The following is a 16,453-nucleotide window of genomic DNA, read 5'->3' on the forward strand; positions in this document are numbered from 1 at the left end:
AATAAGTTCATCACTTATTTTTAAATTTCGCGTAAACTACCTGAAATCCACACCATCCACTAAGAATCAGACGATGTTCTAATAAATTATGCTCTAAATTGAGCAGACTACAAAGTGCATTGTTATCGAAATCGAGTAAGCTGAAACAGGTAAACTGACGAGTAAAAATTTAATATCGGCCAATAAAACGCACTCGCTTAAAAGATGCATCGAACCGTCCAGAGTAAATACCTAATAAGAGAATAAGCGATGAAAAAAGAAGAAAAATCGTAAAATAATAGCATTTACTATTTTATCCTCTGTTGATTATTTACACGTGATTAAACAAATTTTTACGTCGGTCGTTGCGAGAAGGCGAAGAAATAAAAAAAAAAAATTGTGAAAATCCGTAGTAAATTTATCGCCATCCATTAGGGGACCGTAGTACAGTACAGCACAGAGACCGGCTGACGAGTGGTGAGTAAAAAATAAAGTAAATCGGTGTAAAAAAAAATTAAAAACACCGGTAACCAGTCGAACATGGAGGCCCCGGTAAAATTGGCAGCATTAATTAACGCAGGTATTACACGTCGTTTAAATAATAATCGACGACGACCGACGACGTTTAATACACATATACAAGTACATACAACAAAATGCTAAAATGATAAATAAAAGAAGAATTAAATTCGCTGAAAATTACGACAAGCCGGCGAGTACATTGTATTACCTATTAAGATAATCGTTAACAACAACATCCCATTTCGCTTCCATCACCTGCGCGAAACGAGCTGCGCAACAGATCTACGCGTTGTCTAGATTCTTTGTGCCATTCTTCGCATTCCAAAAACGGAGTGCCTCTTTATATTTAGTGATTTAATAACGTCTAATTTCATCGAAATTCGTCGAATAGGCCGCTAATTTTTCATTTGGTAAGTACAATTTCATATATTAGCGATATTTTTTTAATTAACCGCGATTAAAATTGAAAATTGGCGCCAAAATTGCGCTTTACAGCTATGTAATTCTTGTAATACTTTACATATTTGTGTTTCGTGTACCTATATGCGAGCTTCCGGCGACATCAGCTGCCTCTAAAGAAGTTCGTTACTGTTTGCGTTTTGTACAGATATTTACGCGTAATCGTTTTACACATTTTCCGATCGGTTATTAAATTTTTCGAGTAAATTTTACGCCCGAATGTAAATATTTATCGATTCGAGATTCGTTGTGGTGTGACATGTGTTTGAAAAAAATTTCGAAACCGTTAAATTTTCGCGGCTTTTCATTTTGTTTACATTTTTGTTTCATTGGTGGTTATCAATATCAATATCGAAGCTAGAATTTTTCTCGTTAGTGTTTTAATAGTTTCATTTTTTTTCAGTTCATTGTAATGTAATTTTTTTTTGTTTTGTTCAATCGTGAGCTTTTGTTTGTTGTGTGTGTGTGGTTCGTGTTCGATAATTTTTATTATTTATTTTCATCGAGTGTTTTGTTTTTCGGTATCGTTGGTTTATTATTACTCCTTACTCCTTCCTATAATATACTGAGTTAGATGCAAAGTAAGTTTGATAATGAATCGTTCTTTTGTTTTGATTGTGCATACCTAGCGGTAAACTGTGCACAGTGTTTTGGCGATGAAATGGAAATTTACTCGAAAATATTCGGAAATTTATTATACGTAGCTTTATGGTGTTTTAATAAACGATCTACTACCGAACTGAACTATCATCGTATCGAATACTTCGTAGATAATATTCGATTAATTCGCGATGGTGATCTTTTTTTTTCACTTTCGTTGGGTTTTATTCTGTTAAAAAAAATACATAATTATCGAAATCCGTCGTCCTTGGGGTGGTTTTCCATCGATACACCGAGGATAATTCGAATACTATACCGAAACACCTATAAATGTTTTTCAATCGTTCGCAGATTATTTTTACACGAATTTCTAAGTCTTCGTTACAAGTTATTGAAAAATTCAATACGATCTGTAGCTAGTTTCATCGAAACACTCCGAAGTGAAAAAAACACTCTGATTTTATTTTAGAAAATTATTTTTTAAATTAACGGTTTTCGAATCAATTATTATTATGGTAGAGTAGACTGGGCTCTGTCCGATGTTGGATTTTTTTTTATTACGCTCGAGTAGGGATGAAATCCTATCAGCTGCCGCTTTTTTGATTACACCCTCGATTATTTTTAACGCGGATTTTTTTCCATTGCTTTTCTCTCTCGCTACATTATTTTGTTACGGATTAGCTGATAATTTCGTTACGTGTTTACAAAAGCCTCCTTCTGAAAGAGTCCATCTTGACCGAACTCAGACTCCTCACTTTCAGGCGAATAAATTTCTCCGGCTTATTTCATCGTCTGACTGACTCTATGGTGTTTTATATTCCGGTGTTTTTACAAAAATTATGTTCGAAAACGTTCGAATGCAATCTTACGTATGCTGAATGCGTTCAGTTTAACCTTCAAATAATGCTTTATCATTTATTAAATTTTAAACCGCAATGACGAATTCGTCTTAATGAATTTTTTTCGCTAAGTTGACCTCTCTTACTCTTACACGTTGGATAACTTCTTCTCCGGCGTTGAAATATTATGTTTGTCGGTTCGTTTGTAAATTGTAATTGGAAAAATTATCCTAGTCTTATGTCAGGTCTGGATATTGTTTTAGTTGTACGACGTTTTCGGTAACATTAAAGTTTCTCTTTCCATTCCACTCTCAAAAAAGTGTTTTTTCGTACGATTAAATTCGAAGGAATATTTCAATAATCTGATCTGATGTAATCATAATCTGTCCAAGATACATATTTGTTCTATGTGTGATTTTGTTCTTCAAAAGAAGTATCAATTGGCCAGTCGACTCCCTCACGACGACGACGTATGGTTTAATTGCCATCTAAATAATAGGTTCTGCATGAGTGAAAATTAACCTAGAAACAGATGGACGTTTGGATAGTATAAAGGCAATGGAGCGTGAGTTGTAGTTTTATTAGTTCGTAGTCGTAGGAACTGTATGAGTCAAGCCAGAGCTGTAAAAAAAAAAATGAACGTATATGTATTGCGAAATAGGTGAAGTCTCTTCTGTTTACATTTCACCGGTCCTGGTCTGCTGCCTGCTGATATTATGGTATTTCTCTAAAGTCATCCTCTTCTGTCTGTGACTGCATGTGTATTAGAGCTGGTATCTTGTACGTAATGTAGTATTGTGATCGAGTCGTTGAACTATCATAAGGGAAGGACTTGACGTACATGTAAGATCGAACTTGAAGAACATCCTTCTCGAATGTTGGGTTTCATATAGTTGTTTATTGCGATCTGTTCGAAGTTTCGAACTGATACCAGATGTTAGGATTTCAAGTACTAATTTTGGGTTATGGTCATCATCAAGCTTCGTGTGTAAAATTTACTTCTTCTGTTCGTAGTCGTAGACAGCGTTTATTTCCATCTAATGATAATCATGGTATTGGTAAAGAGATTTGATTTAATTGGCAGTAATTGGGTACTTGTTGAGTACAAACTTTCAAACGTATACGATTGATGTAATAAATGGTACCTAGTAACATTGTATGTTCTTTTCGGTGTAATTACTCTAAGAGTTCGACTTATCTCTGAAAATTAGTATTTTGAATGTTGATTTTATCAATCATCAGATCAATATCTAATTTAACTTCGGTAAATTCGAATAATATTATTTATCTTATTGCTTCTATATGTACTCACAGACCTACAAAATCTGGATTCTGGGGGTTGGGATGAAAACTCAGTCCCTCTAGCGATGACACTCTTTGTATAAAAAAATATCAGACTATCATCGTGCGAAACACGAGGTGTGTCAATAAAGGTCCGAGGATGAGCAGGCAGGTGGATATTCAATGACGCTATGTACAAAAATGAATTTTAGCTTGTTGAAAAGAGGAGACATTTCCAATCCACTTCAAATTTCAAAATACTGCAATCTGATTGGTCGAAATTGATTATTAAGCATTTTGAGCTTCCGATACGATTTTTTGAACATTCAATAAACATGTATCCATTCTGTTTGAACTTTAAATTTCAAAATACATCATTCTTGATTGTTCAAAATTAAATTAAAGTTTTTTTGAACACATTCCCTTCAAATTTCAAAAGGCGGCATGCTGATTGGCCAGAAATTGATTATTGAGTTTTTTTTGCTTCGGATACAACTTGATTAACACTTTCTCCTTGAATTCCAAAATGCCGAGTTCTAATTGGTGGAATGTGATTCTGATTACTTACTAACGTTTTTGGAACTCTCGTGTAATTCTTTGAAATGATTCTGTCAAAATTTCAAAATGCATCGTTGTGATTGGTCGAAATTGATAATTGAGTTTTTTTTCATTCTGATACAACTTTGAGGACGCATTCCAATAAAATTTCAAAATGCTGCGGTCTGATTGGTCGAATCTGGTTATTAAGCATTCGAAGCTTGTTCAACATTGATCTTTGAGTTTTTTTTCCGCTTCGAATACAGCTTTTCGAACACATTCCCTTTAAATTTCAAAATACTGCTTTCTGATTGGACAAAATTCATTGCTGGGCATTTTGAGCTTCTAAAACAACGTTTTGAAGGCTGTCCGTCAAAAACTCAAAATTCCCTGTTCCGATTGGTCGAAACTGATAATTAAGTTTTTTTTTGATTCTGATACAACTTTTAGGACGTATTTCTTTTAAATTTCAAAATGCTGCTTTTTGATTGGACAAAATTCATTGTTGAACATTTTGGGCTTCTTAAAACAACTTTTTCAAGGCTGTCCGTCAAAAACTCAAAATTCCTTGTTCCGATTGGTCGAAACTGATAATTGAGTTTTTTTTTGATTCTGATACAACTTTTAGGACACATTTCTTTTAAATTTCAAAATGCTGCGGTCTGATTGGCCTAAATTGAATAATATTTAGATTTTTGGAGCTTATACTCTAATTTATGGAACACATTCACTTTAAATTTGGAATTGCTGCGTTCTGATTGGTCTAAATTGATTATTAAGCTTCATGACTTCATGAGCGTTTGATATAACTTTTTGGACGCTTTTCATTTAAATTTCAAGCGTTACGATTGGTCGAATGTGATTATTGAAGTTTTTGGGACTCTCATGTACATAATTATTATTTGAAAGCATTCTGTCAAAATATCAAAATGCATCGTTGTGATTCGTCGAAATCGATCAATGAGGTTTTTGAACACATTCTTTTTAAATTTCAAAATTCTGCTTTCTGATTGGTCGAAATTCATTGTTGGGATTTTTAGGCTTCCAAAACAACTTTTTGAAAGCTATCCATCTAAATTTCAAAATGGCCAACTCTGATTGGTCGAAATTGATTATTGAAGTTCTTGTTCTTCGAGTACAACGTATTGAGCACGTTATCTCTTTAAATTTCTAAATGCTGGGTTCTGATTGGTGGAAATTTATTGTTGGGTTTTTAGGGCTTCTAAAACATCTCTTTGAAAGCTATCCTTCAAAATTTCAAAGTGTCCTGCTTTGATTGGTCGAAATTGATGATTGTTTTTTTTTCCAATTCTGGTACAACTTTTAGGACGTATTTCCTTAAAGTTTCAAAATACTGCCGCCTGATTGGGCTAAATTGAATATTAGTATTTTTGGAACCTCTAATCCAATTTTTTGAACATATTCCTTTAAATTTCAGAATTCAGCATTCTGATTGGACAAATCTGATCATTAAGCATTTAGAGCTTCCGATACAAAATTTTGAACTGCGGTAAACATATGTCCATCTTATTTGAACATTAAATTTCAAAATTCTGCGCTCTGATTAGTCGAAATTGATTATTGGGCTTCAATGCTTCTGATATAACATTTTGGACGCATTCTGTTTAAATTTCAAAATGCATCGTTGTAGTGGTCAAAATTGATTAACCCTTTCGGCTACGAGACAAACTGACGGATAAAATTCGAAGTGCTTTAAACTAAGTGAGATCGGTTGCTGCCTAGAACTCAAAATTTGCTGGAAATCGCACATTCAGAAAGTATTCGTGTCACAAATGGCAATAAACCTTAAATTGACTATTTTTCGATTTATGACACCGAATAGCATTATAAATCAAAATCAAGCCTTCTGAGGCATCTGATATTTCAAGATGAAAGTATTGGTAACAAGCATTTTTGAAAATAGAAAGAAAGATGAACTAAAATGAAATTAGTTTGAGTAAAAAAAAGAAATTATTGAAGAAAAAAAGGCCTGGGACTTCAGGTAGTTATTCAAACTGCAAATGTTTGAAGGTGTTTGCTTGTGGGAAGATCAAAACTTATGGAAAAATCTTTGTGTTATAGAGAGCATTTTTTAAAATTTTGAAAACCCATGTCACAATTCAACGCTAATTTTCAATGAAATTCTGAGAAATATGTATCATTTTCATCTTCTGACACATACATCTCTCTTGAGATAATTTGCTTGGGTGAGTAAGTTGCCTCAGAAGATGACTGGGTAAACTTTTGCAAGCATTTGAATTTTATGATGGATACAGTGTCATAAAGACTGCGCTCAATCAATTCATTATCTGTAAGATGACTTCGAAAAAGTAATTCCAGTAATTCCACAACATGACATACGTATTTTATTTTTATTATCTCGTTATGACAAACAGATTGAGGGCTGTATTATGACACAGTATCTATCATAAAATTCAAATGCTCGCAAAAGTTCAGCGAGTCATCTTATGAGGTAACTTACTCACCCAAGCAAATCACCTCAAGAGAGATGTATGTGTCAGAAAATGAAAATGATGTCATACTTTTCAGGTTGAATTGTAACACGAGTTTTCAAAATTTCAAAAAATGCTCTCTATAACACAAAGATTTTTCCATCAATTTTAATCCTCCCACAAGCAATCACCTTCAAACATTTGCAGTTTGAATAACCATCTGAAGTCGCATGCCTTGTTTTTCTTCAAAAATTTCTTTTTTTACACAAACTTATTTTATTTTAGCTCATCTTTTTTTCTATTTTCAAAAATGCTTGTTATCAATATTTTCATCTTGAAATATCAGATGCCTCAGAAGGCTTGGTTTTGATTTATAATGCTATTCGGTGTCATAAATCGAAAAATAGTCAATTTAAGGTTTATTGCCATTTGTGACATGAATACTTTCTGAATGTGCGATTTCCAGCAAATTTTGAGTTCTAGGCAGCAACCGACCTCACTCAGTTTAAAGCACTTCAAATTTCATCCGTCAGTTTGTCTCATAGCCGAAAGGGTTAATGAGGGTTTTGTGCTTCGGATACTATTTTGGAACACATTCCTTTTTTCTGATTGGTCGAAATTCATAGTTGTGCTTGTAGGGCTTTTAACACAACTTTTTGAAGCCTATCTGTCCAAGTTTCAAAATGGCGTGCTCTGATTGGTCGAAATTGATAATTGAGTTTTTTTTTCATTCTGATACAACTTTTACGACGCATCCCATTAAACTTTCAAAATTGTTCGAACTGATTGGCCCAAACTGAAATTCCCTTGAAATTTCAAAATGCTGCTTTCTGATTGGTCGAAATTCATTGTTTGGCTTTTGGAGCTTCTAAAACATCTTTTCGAAGACATTCTGGCAATATTTTTCAAAATGTCGTGTTCTGATTGGTTCCGAATGATTAACTACAAAATTTTGGCAATAAATCGAAATACTTTTAATTTTTTTTTCATGTTCATTTTTGTTTGGTTCATAAATAATAACTTTACGTCTTTGGATATTTTTTTATTTTGAGATTCCTTTTTTCTATTCTTTTTTCGGATTGATTTTCTGCTCCATGAAAACATGCATAAGGTAATTAAAATATATTTTTGAAAAACATTCCTAATTAGTAATTACAATTACTTATTTTTTCCTCACAATGGTTATCATTTCTCGATTATATTCTTCTTATGTTAGAATGAAGTGAAGTCGTAAAATACTCGTATCTTCGAACTCCCCCTTCCCTTCCCATCTGGTGTGCTAATCTATAGCCTATCAGCGTTGGGCTCACTCTCTGAAGTAAAGAGATTGTACATAATCAGGTTGATTACTCATTTTCTGACCGAAGTTCATTTACCTAAATGATGATATTTCTGAGAAAAACAAGATAATAATGTGTGAAAGAGGATTTTTCTAGAATGTAAAAAATTTAAAATCTACGCAGAAGGAAAGAGATAAGTATAAAATCGAAGAATAACAGCGAAATTTTCATCTTCAATTTTTTCAAATTGCTTTCAATTTTTTCACCGTTTGTTTGTTGAATACCCTATCTCTACAGGTTGTCTAACAATTGTTGCGAGTGATAATAAGTAATAGTGATCAAAAAAGGAGGAATCTAAAATCGCATCAGAGGTTCCAAAATGACTGGAAACATTGAAATTTGGTTTGAGGGAGTTGATATTAGTTTCGGAACTAATTTCCATTATTTTTACTGAATAAATATGCCTAGGTATATTTTTTTCTAAAAAGCATAAATCATCAAAAATTGTCAATTTTATAAATTTTCGAAAATTCGCCAAAAATTGAAAAATCAATTTGAGTTGCTGAAATATTTTCTTTCACCATTAGAGATTCTTCAAGTTGAAAATCCTCCACTTCTGTCTATAGAAAAAATATCACGACTAATGAACATCGAACATCTGGCAATTTACAATTTTCCGCCCCAATGATACAGAAATCAATTGGCTCGTCGTCTAATAATACGACTCGAGTGATATTAAAATAGAACATACATAGTTATATTAAAGAGATGAAAATTTTCATTAATTCGCTTAATTAAGAATTGCATTCATGCTTAGTGAACAATGCAATGATAAATGGGTTTATATTAGCTGAGTACACGTTTTTAATTTCATTTGAAAGAGTATTATACTGCCAACTACGCAATTTTATTACTTCTTAGAATTAGGTATTAAAATCTCGCGGATATTTCAAACCCTTCGTGCATTTACATTTTACAATATTATGATGATTCGGGTTATGACAAAAAAAAAATTCTTGGAAATTTACGGTATAATCGAACTAAAAGTCTATACATATTGCGACCTTATTTCTGATTTACTAAATTCTGTTGTGACAATTTCCATTTTCAAAGATTTGTTTAAAACCTAAAATTCAATAGAAGAAAATTTTTTGCGAAAAATTGCTGTATCTGTAGCGTTAAAAACGTATTCGTGTTGTTGAAATTTTTCGTTAGTTCGTTTGGTTCTATTTATTTATTTTTTTTCAACTCGCTCGGGAATTTTATAGTATGTTCTGAGTCATAAAGGCGATAAGTGTTAGCGATAATTTACCGTACAGGTTGTGGATGTTTAGATTTTGAAATACCTGTACATTCGTCGAACTCATTACTCTCGATAAAATGGTTCAATTTTTCAATTGTTCAAATTGTATGTTTTTTTTTCGTAACGCGAACGCGTTATTAAAATGATGAAAATTTATCCAACTTGACCATTGTGTTTATTGCTGAAAAGAACAATTTCGACGTAATTATTTCGAGCGAGGTTTTTTTTATCGTGCTGTATAAAAAATGGCGCACAGTTTTGCTTTTTTTACTCGTCGACGCATACGTAGATATAGAGATACTGGCGGGTAGTGGAGGTGTGTAGAGAAAAATTAAAATTGCGAACGATGCTGATTTCAGGCCCGTAAGATGATAAAAGTAAAATAATAAACATTATGATAAGTCATTAAGTGGACTTTTTATAGAAGGTTATCTTTTGCGATAATTTCATACGTATGGCTTTTATACGAATGTAATTTCGTGTATAATTCGTCGTTTCTGCAGTATTATAATTACCCTATGGATGGTGTGTCGAGAACATTCGGTGATGTCGATGCAGACGTATTTTAGTATTGTATATTTTTCTGATTGATCAAATTTGATAAAATTAATTTCCAGTTGGAAAAATTTCTCTAAATGAGGAGTGGTCTAATGCTATTTCAAATTGTTATGTCTGTGAAAGTCATGCAGAGGAAATTTTTTATCAAGAAAATTTTGGAAAAACCAGCTATAAATTGTTACGTCAAAAGTGTGAGAAAAAAAGATTCGAACGTTGTTTTTTTTTCAACAAATAGAATAATGCTGAAAACAAACACAAGGAAAATATTCTGTGGAGATTTTGAGATGAATGGTACTGGAGGTTTCTGTTCTCAAGAAATTATGTTAAATATGCCTTGAAAAACCCTCAAAAATGTCTTACAACACCCTCACCTTCCCCTTCCTTCCTTCAATAGACATAAAATCTCCTCGTCTCCTGAAAGGTACCACAAATTACATGCAACGTTAGATGGAGATGAACAGGGAACCCTAAATGGTCGAAATCGCAGCTTTTAGAATTCATTTAGTGCTCCAGTCAACTTTCAAATTACCTATACCACTTTTGCATCAAAAGAACTTCGTTCAAGGTCTGGGGCATGAGTAAGTGAATCTGAGAATACCAGAAGATTTATGAGCAAAATTCTGTGTGAGATGAACTCACCAGAAATTTTTTACCTGTGAACTAATGGATCTGATCTGATTTTCAAAACTCTGGTCCAATCGGATCTATAAGATGAAGTTCGGATTTGATTAGGTCTGATCGAGGTTTTTCTATTGGATTTGACCTGATCCGGTCTAAGCAGATGTAATCTGATCAAATCAAATTGGTTTCATGGAATGTGCAGATCTGATCAAATCCAATCATTTCACCCTTAGGAATCCATTTACTAGACTCTTGGAAGTATGCAATGCTTCTTTTCTCTTCGTTGGCTGGTCAGTGTAGTATTATTTGTTTTTTGAAACCAATCTGACTTACGTACAAAGGGACCCCTCGAGGTGTCCACCTTTCCTCGATTTTTGAAACAGCATTCCCCTATAATCTCCATAACCAAAATTTCTGCCATCCAAATTGATTTTTCAATTTTTGGCGAATGTCTGAAAATTCAAAATTATAACTAACTATTTTCAATAACTTACGTTTTAAAGAAAACAAGCCATCAGCTAGTCACTGATTGCAAGATAGTTTTTGCATTTGCCTTCACCATATTGGTTGCTAAGTTTGCTTTTAAATATCAACTGGGAGCTGATTTTTCATTTCTTGATCTTTTTTTTTTATAGGTTCCTAATTTATGAAGTAGAATGTACCTAGACTCGCTACTTTTATTAAAATGAAGTCAAATAAATTTCTCGTAAATTGAAACATTCAACTAAATAAAATCATTCCTACATGAATAAAAAAATATTGAAAATTAAATTCCAAATCAGTCCCAAATTTGGTTTTGATGAACGGTAATTGCTGATTACCGTTATGTCAAAATACTGTTTGTTGATTGGCTATACCTAAACTGAAAATTTTATGAATTTATTTCCATTTGAAAATTGCGTAGAAATTTCTGATGAATAAACTTGCTAAAATTTCTAATCATCCCAAAGGCCAAAAGTAAAGAACTGCTGGTTACTTTTTCAAATTTGGCGCCAAAATAATAAGTAAAAATGATGGAAGTTACTTAATCCTGAAACTAATCTAACTGTATTTCGCTGTTTCCGGTCATTTTGGAGCTTCCAGCGCAATTTTAAATTTTTCCAGAAAACCGGAAAATTGATTTTGTTAGTTGAAAATCGAGTTGTGACTTATTCTCTACCTATTTAACCAGTTTATTCAAGTTTTAGTCAATTTCTAAGTGGAGATCTTGACTCCTCGCATGTGTTTTTTGACCAGAATTCTCCAATTATCATTAAAAAATAATGCACTCCAGCCAAGTACAGGTTTTTTTTAAAAAAAAAAAAAGAAGTATCTACCTGGAAATTGAGCCAATTGAAGATGACCTCATTGAACGGGTCTAGAATAAATCACAACTCAATTTTCACTTGCTCAAATTGATTTCCTCAACTTCTGGAGAAATTTAAAATCCCGCTGGAGGCTCCAGAATGGCTCGAAATGGTGAAATTCAGATTAGAAGGGGTTGGTTTTAGGCAAGGTATAATTACTTGTGCAAAATTTCAAAAATTTCGCTGGAAACTTTGATTTTTTGAATTTTTTCCCCTATAAGGAAATATTCTGGCCAAAAAAAAACACTTCTAGTATTCGCCTGAAAATTGGCTCTAATGTTGATAAACCTTTTGAATAGGTCGAGAATAAGCCCTTAGTCAATTTTCAGCTGTCCTAATTGATTTCCAGACCTTCTAGAGAAATTTGAAAGTTCTGGAGGATTCGAAAATCTTGCTGGAGGTTCCAGAATGGCTCGAAATTGTGAAATTCGAATTAGAAGGGTTGGTTTTAGGCAAGATACAGTCATTCGTGCCAATTCCAAAAATTTTCATTCGAACAGGACTTTAGAATTTTTTTCCCTATGGTAAGCTCAAATGTTGATGAACCCTTTGAATAGAACGAGAATAAGCCACAACTCATTTTTCAGCTGCACTTAATCAGTTTCCATGCCTTTTGGAGACATTCTGAAATTCTGGATTAAAACTTTTATTTTTCACATAGGCCCTTTTTATTTTGACGCATTCGATCGGTATAAATCTGCTCTCGATAGGTGTAATTGTAACCAAAAGGAAATAAAAACACTCGATATCGTACAGCACGCGAAATTTTACAATGGTAATTAATCTATCGCGAAACATTTTATAAATGTTAATTGCAATAAACGAGTTTATTATTTTTTCCCCGTTTGATTTTAATTCGTTTAATTTTAAGGTCAAGGATATCTCGTAAATAATTCACCGCGATGAAAATTATTCATCTCGTGGAAGATGAAAGTCGACTTTTTTTTCTGCTTTAATTTGATTTTTCAAAAAATATTTTTCATTTGTAGTAAGCCGCTTATGGTGCACTTTTGTTGGGAGATTTAATTTTGAAATAACTGCTGGCGTTATTGTTGTTATAGTTGCTTTTTTTTCTGGAATAAAATTCTTTCGTTTTTTCTGTTACGAGCTTCGAGAAGATGAGTTGACTATGAAAGAAAGACTTTCCTCGCGAAGCGTAGGAAAAGCTAAGCTTCGTTTATGATGAAGACAAAGTGTTCGTGATACATAGAAAAAAAATACATAAGCCCAATTTTTATCCAGTTGTGTATCTTTGATGTACCTATTTTGTACTCTTGGTTCTGTGGTTAATTCTGCGATGGCTGTACAGCTTTGCTTTGAGTTGAGTTCATTGACCCGAGGGTATACGTAATAGATTAGTGATACCTGTAATAAAACGTTGTTGGTTGATTTCGGAATGATTTTAATGGTAGATCAGTAGCTGCAGCCAACATCCTATCATCGTTCATCGATATACTTACTTACTCGTAGAGTAAACTCTTTTCTGTACAATTCCATCGTACTATAGGTGAAGAAATTCTACAAAGGATTATCTACACAACGCACACATATGCCGGCGATATCTTAGACCCATCAAAACATCGACCAGCAGTTTATTGACAGCTTTTTTTGCTGCGGCGAACGTTGACCGTAGAGGTAATACCTTGTGTATGGCTGGCCAATTCACGTGCTGCTAATGATTGAATGCTGTGGCTTGGACAAAAGTCACATGGTCTGGAGAAAAGAACACGTCGTGGCTACAATTACCAAACGATGATGCGAATAATGCGCATTGAATGAGCAATCAATTGAAAAAGTTTACGTTTAGGGTAACTGGGGATTCGCGATCCCGATTCTTTTATCCAACTCGCCTTTATTTATATTATTTTTTCGATGTAAATATTTAAAAAAGATTCGTACATATTCCGAGTTGGACGACGAGAATTACTCGACGACAAAACGACTCTTATGTGTAATTTGCGAGAGCTTTTTATACGTTCGCGGTTATTGAACTGATGAAATTTTCTGTTGTTTAGCGTCCGACGAAAGTGTTTGCTTTTCAAATGGTCGAGCTTTTTGTACGTATAGTTTTTCTGCATGTTATGAAAGAGTTACAACTATCTTTGGATTAGGTGTACGCGATGGCGATCTGCAGCGCAGAGCTGTTTCTCTCGTGAGCAACAAATCCTCTTGTGGATATTGTTTACGTATTATGTGTATGTGTATAGAGAAAGAGAGGTAGAAAAAAAAACTCGTTTGTTAGCTCTGCAACCGACTTGGAGTTCGACATCAGCAGCAGGTAGAAAAACCTATTCGTACGAGTGTGCTTGTGTGTGCTTGTGCTACAAGATGAAACACTTTGCGGGGGCAACGTTACGTTAACACAGACACAGAGTCAAACAGTGGATGATGATGAAGAAGAGGACTCGAATTACTAGTAAAGGTACACCTCTACTTGCCTTTCCACCTACCTGCCTACCTGTACGATTGCAATACACAGAAGTAGCGACGACGACCAGAGTTAATAGTATGGAGGAAGAAGAGGAGCGAGGAGTTGGGAGTTCTCTATACGTGTACACTTCAGCTCGACTCTCCTGTATATGTATGTGTATAGTGTGTATGTATACTAGAGAGAAGAAAAAGTAAATCGTTTCAAGGTTAAAACATTAACAACTTTTATAAGATTATAATTAGCCTTCTTTTCAGAGAACTGCTAGACGATTATTTTAGTTATCACTGGGTATTGTGCTGATGCCAGGGCCTGGAGCCAAAAATCATTCTCTAGATTGTCTATTAGAGTGCTGACGATGACGATGGTACACACCGGCATCAGCATCGGCAGAACAGGAGTGCGGTAGTCGGGTTACTCTCTCGCGTGTACTCGTATTTTTCTGGACGTTTCGTTTCTGTACTTCCTTTCCTTCGTGTACTGCTGGTGAGTGGTGTGGTGCTCTTCGAGTATATTTTTATCTGGTTAACCAATTGATGATGAATCGTATATTCTGCTAAAGACAGCTCGCCTTGATCGTGCTGATTCACCAGAGTTCAGTCTACTTGGTACCACATGTAGGTATACTTACCTATGATGTGAAATAGGAGATTTTTCACCTGGCGATGAAATACATAAATGTGTTGATCTGGAGGACAAACTGAAAAAATAATTGTTTTCAAATAAATGCTGATTAGGGGATAGTTCATTTCTGCAAATGGTTGGGCAATCATTCGATTCTAACAATTATTCATTTAATCAAACGCCATGTGTTGGATTACTAATATCTAGTTGTCACGTGATGTCTCTCTTATTTTTTGGAAGACGTCATTCAAAAATATAGGCTATAGAGATAGATCCTCTAGGTGTCCCATACCTTCATTGCTTCCTAGACTTGACATTACTGTATCTTCCTGGATCTACAACGAAAAGTTTTCTGAAAACTAGCTAGAGCAGTTCCAAGACATTTACAATGTAATCAAAGAGTGCATGATTTCGTGATTAAATTGTACTTAGGATTTTCATTTCCGACTTTTGGGGGGGGGGGGGTTGGCAGGATGTGTTTATTAGTCCAATTTTCAAGTAAAATTATGGAAAAATAGAGCTACAGACGAATATGTGATGTTCTGTATGAAAAGAGACAATCATTTGTCAGACTAGTTTTATTGAGACGAACAGTAAGTTCCCCTAGGGCAATACCGGATGAAATTTTGTTCAAAATGAGCCCATTTTATTTATTTTTTGTTGTGCTCTGAACTCTCTAAGTTGAACTTGTAAGGTAAATGAGTTTTTTGCATATTTTTTCACTTTCTTCAATAGTAAATGTCAAAATTGAAGCTAAAATTTCCCACTTGCTAGTGGATGTCGGATTTTCAGATTGAAATTGAGGAAGGGAGGGAGGGGGGATGCTGCCTAGAGGCTGCTCCGAACTCTCATAGTTGAATTTGTGAGGAAAAAAAGTCTAAAATTTTGCGTATTTCTTCACTTTTTTCAATATATTAAATGCCAAAGAAGCTACAATTTCCCATTTGCTGCGGGATGTCAAATTTCAAATTTCTGTTGGATTTTCAAATTGAAATTGGGGGAGAGAGGGAGGGGAGATGTTTAGAGGCTGATCCAAACTCTCTTAGTCGAATTTGCGAAGAAAATGAGTTGAAAATTTTTCGTATTTTTTCACTTTTTTCAATATAGGGTAAATGTCAAAACTGAAGCTAAATAAATTTCCCATTGGCTAGTGGATGTCAAATTTGGGGTGGATTTTCAGGTTGAAATTGTGGGAGGGAGGGAGGTAGGTAGGGGAGATGCCTACCCTAGAGGCTGCTCCGAACTCTCTTATAGTTGAATTTGTGTGGAAAATAAGTTTAAAATTTTACATATTTTATTTCACTTTTTTAAATTTTGTAATTATGTAAATGTCAAAATTGAAGCTAAAATTTACCATTTGCTAATGGATGTCAAATTTCTGTCGGATTTTCAGATTAAAATTGAAGGAGAGAGAAAGAGAGGGGAGATGGAACCAGAACTATTTGTCTAGAGACATTTCGATTAAATTCGAATTATTAAAAATGAGGAAAATTTGGATTTTTTTTAGCAAATCTCTAACTCACTCAGAAAAACTGGAAATGTTTTGAATTGGGTTGGCAACACTGACTTCTCATTTTTTTTTGAATTGGAAAAACTTGTTTTAAAAAGCAGGGCTCACGAATT

The 16,453-nt window shown here is 34.0% G+C and overlaps 1 protein-coding gene across 3 annotated transcripts in view; it reads left to right on the forward strand.

Annotated features, from left to right (window-relative positions):
• Positions 1 to 761: 761 nt before the first annotated feature.
• Positions 762 to 16,453, forward strand: part of scalloped (TEA domain transcription factor 1 homolog scalloped) — a 183,960-nt gene continuing 168,268 nt past the window's right edge. For 2 of the 3 annotated variants that reach the window (XM_065364148.1, XM_065364149.1), the window contains exon 1: positions 1,069 to 1,541. Coding sequence is in view for 1 of the 3 variants with exons in the window: in XM_065364149.1 (XP_065220221.1) it covers positions 1,535 to 1,541 (7 nt within the window). In the remaining 2 variants the exon portion in view is untranslated. Of the gene's footprint in view, positions 912 to 1,068; positions 1,542 to 16,453 lie in introns of those variants that run through there. The other variant, XM_065364147.1, reaches the window with a different exon arrangement.

Source organism: Planococcus citri, chromosome 4 (genome assembly GCF_950023065.1).
Source record: "Planococcus citri chromosome 4, ihPlaCitr1.1, whole genome shotgun sequence".
NCBI lineage: Eukaryota > Metazoa > Arthropoda > Insecta > Hemiptera > Pseudococcidae > Planococcus > Planococcus citri.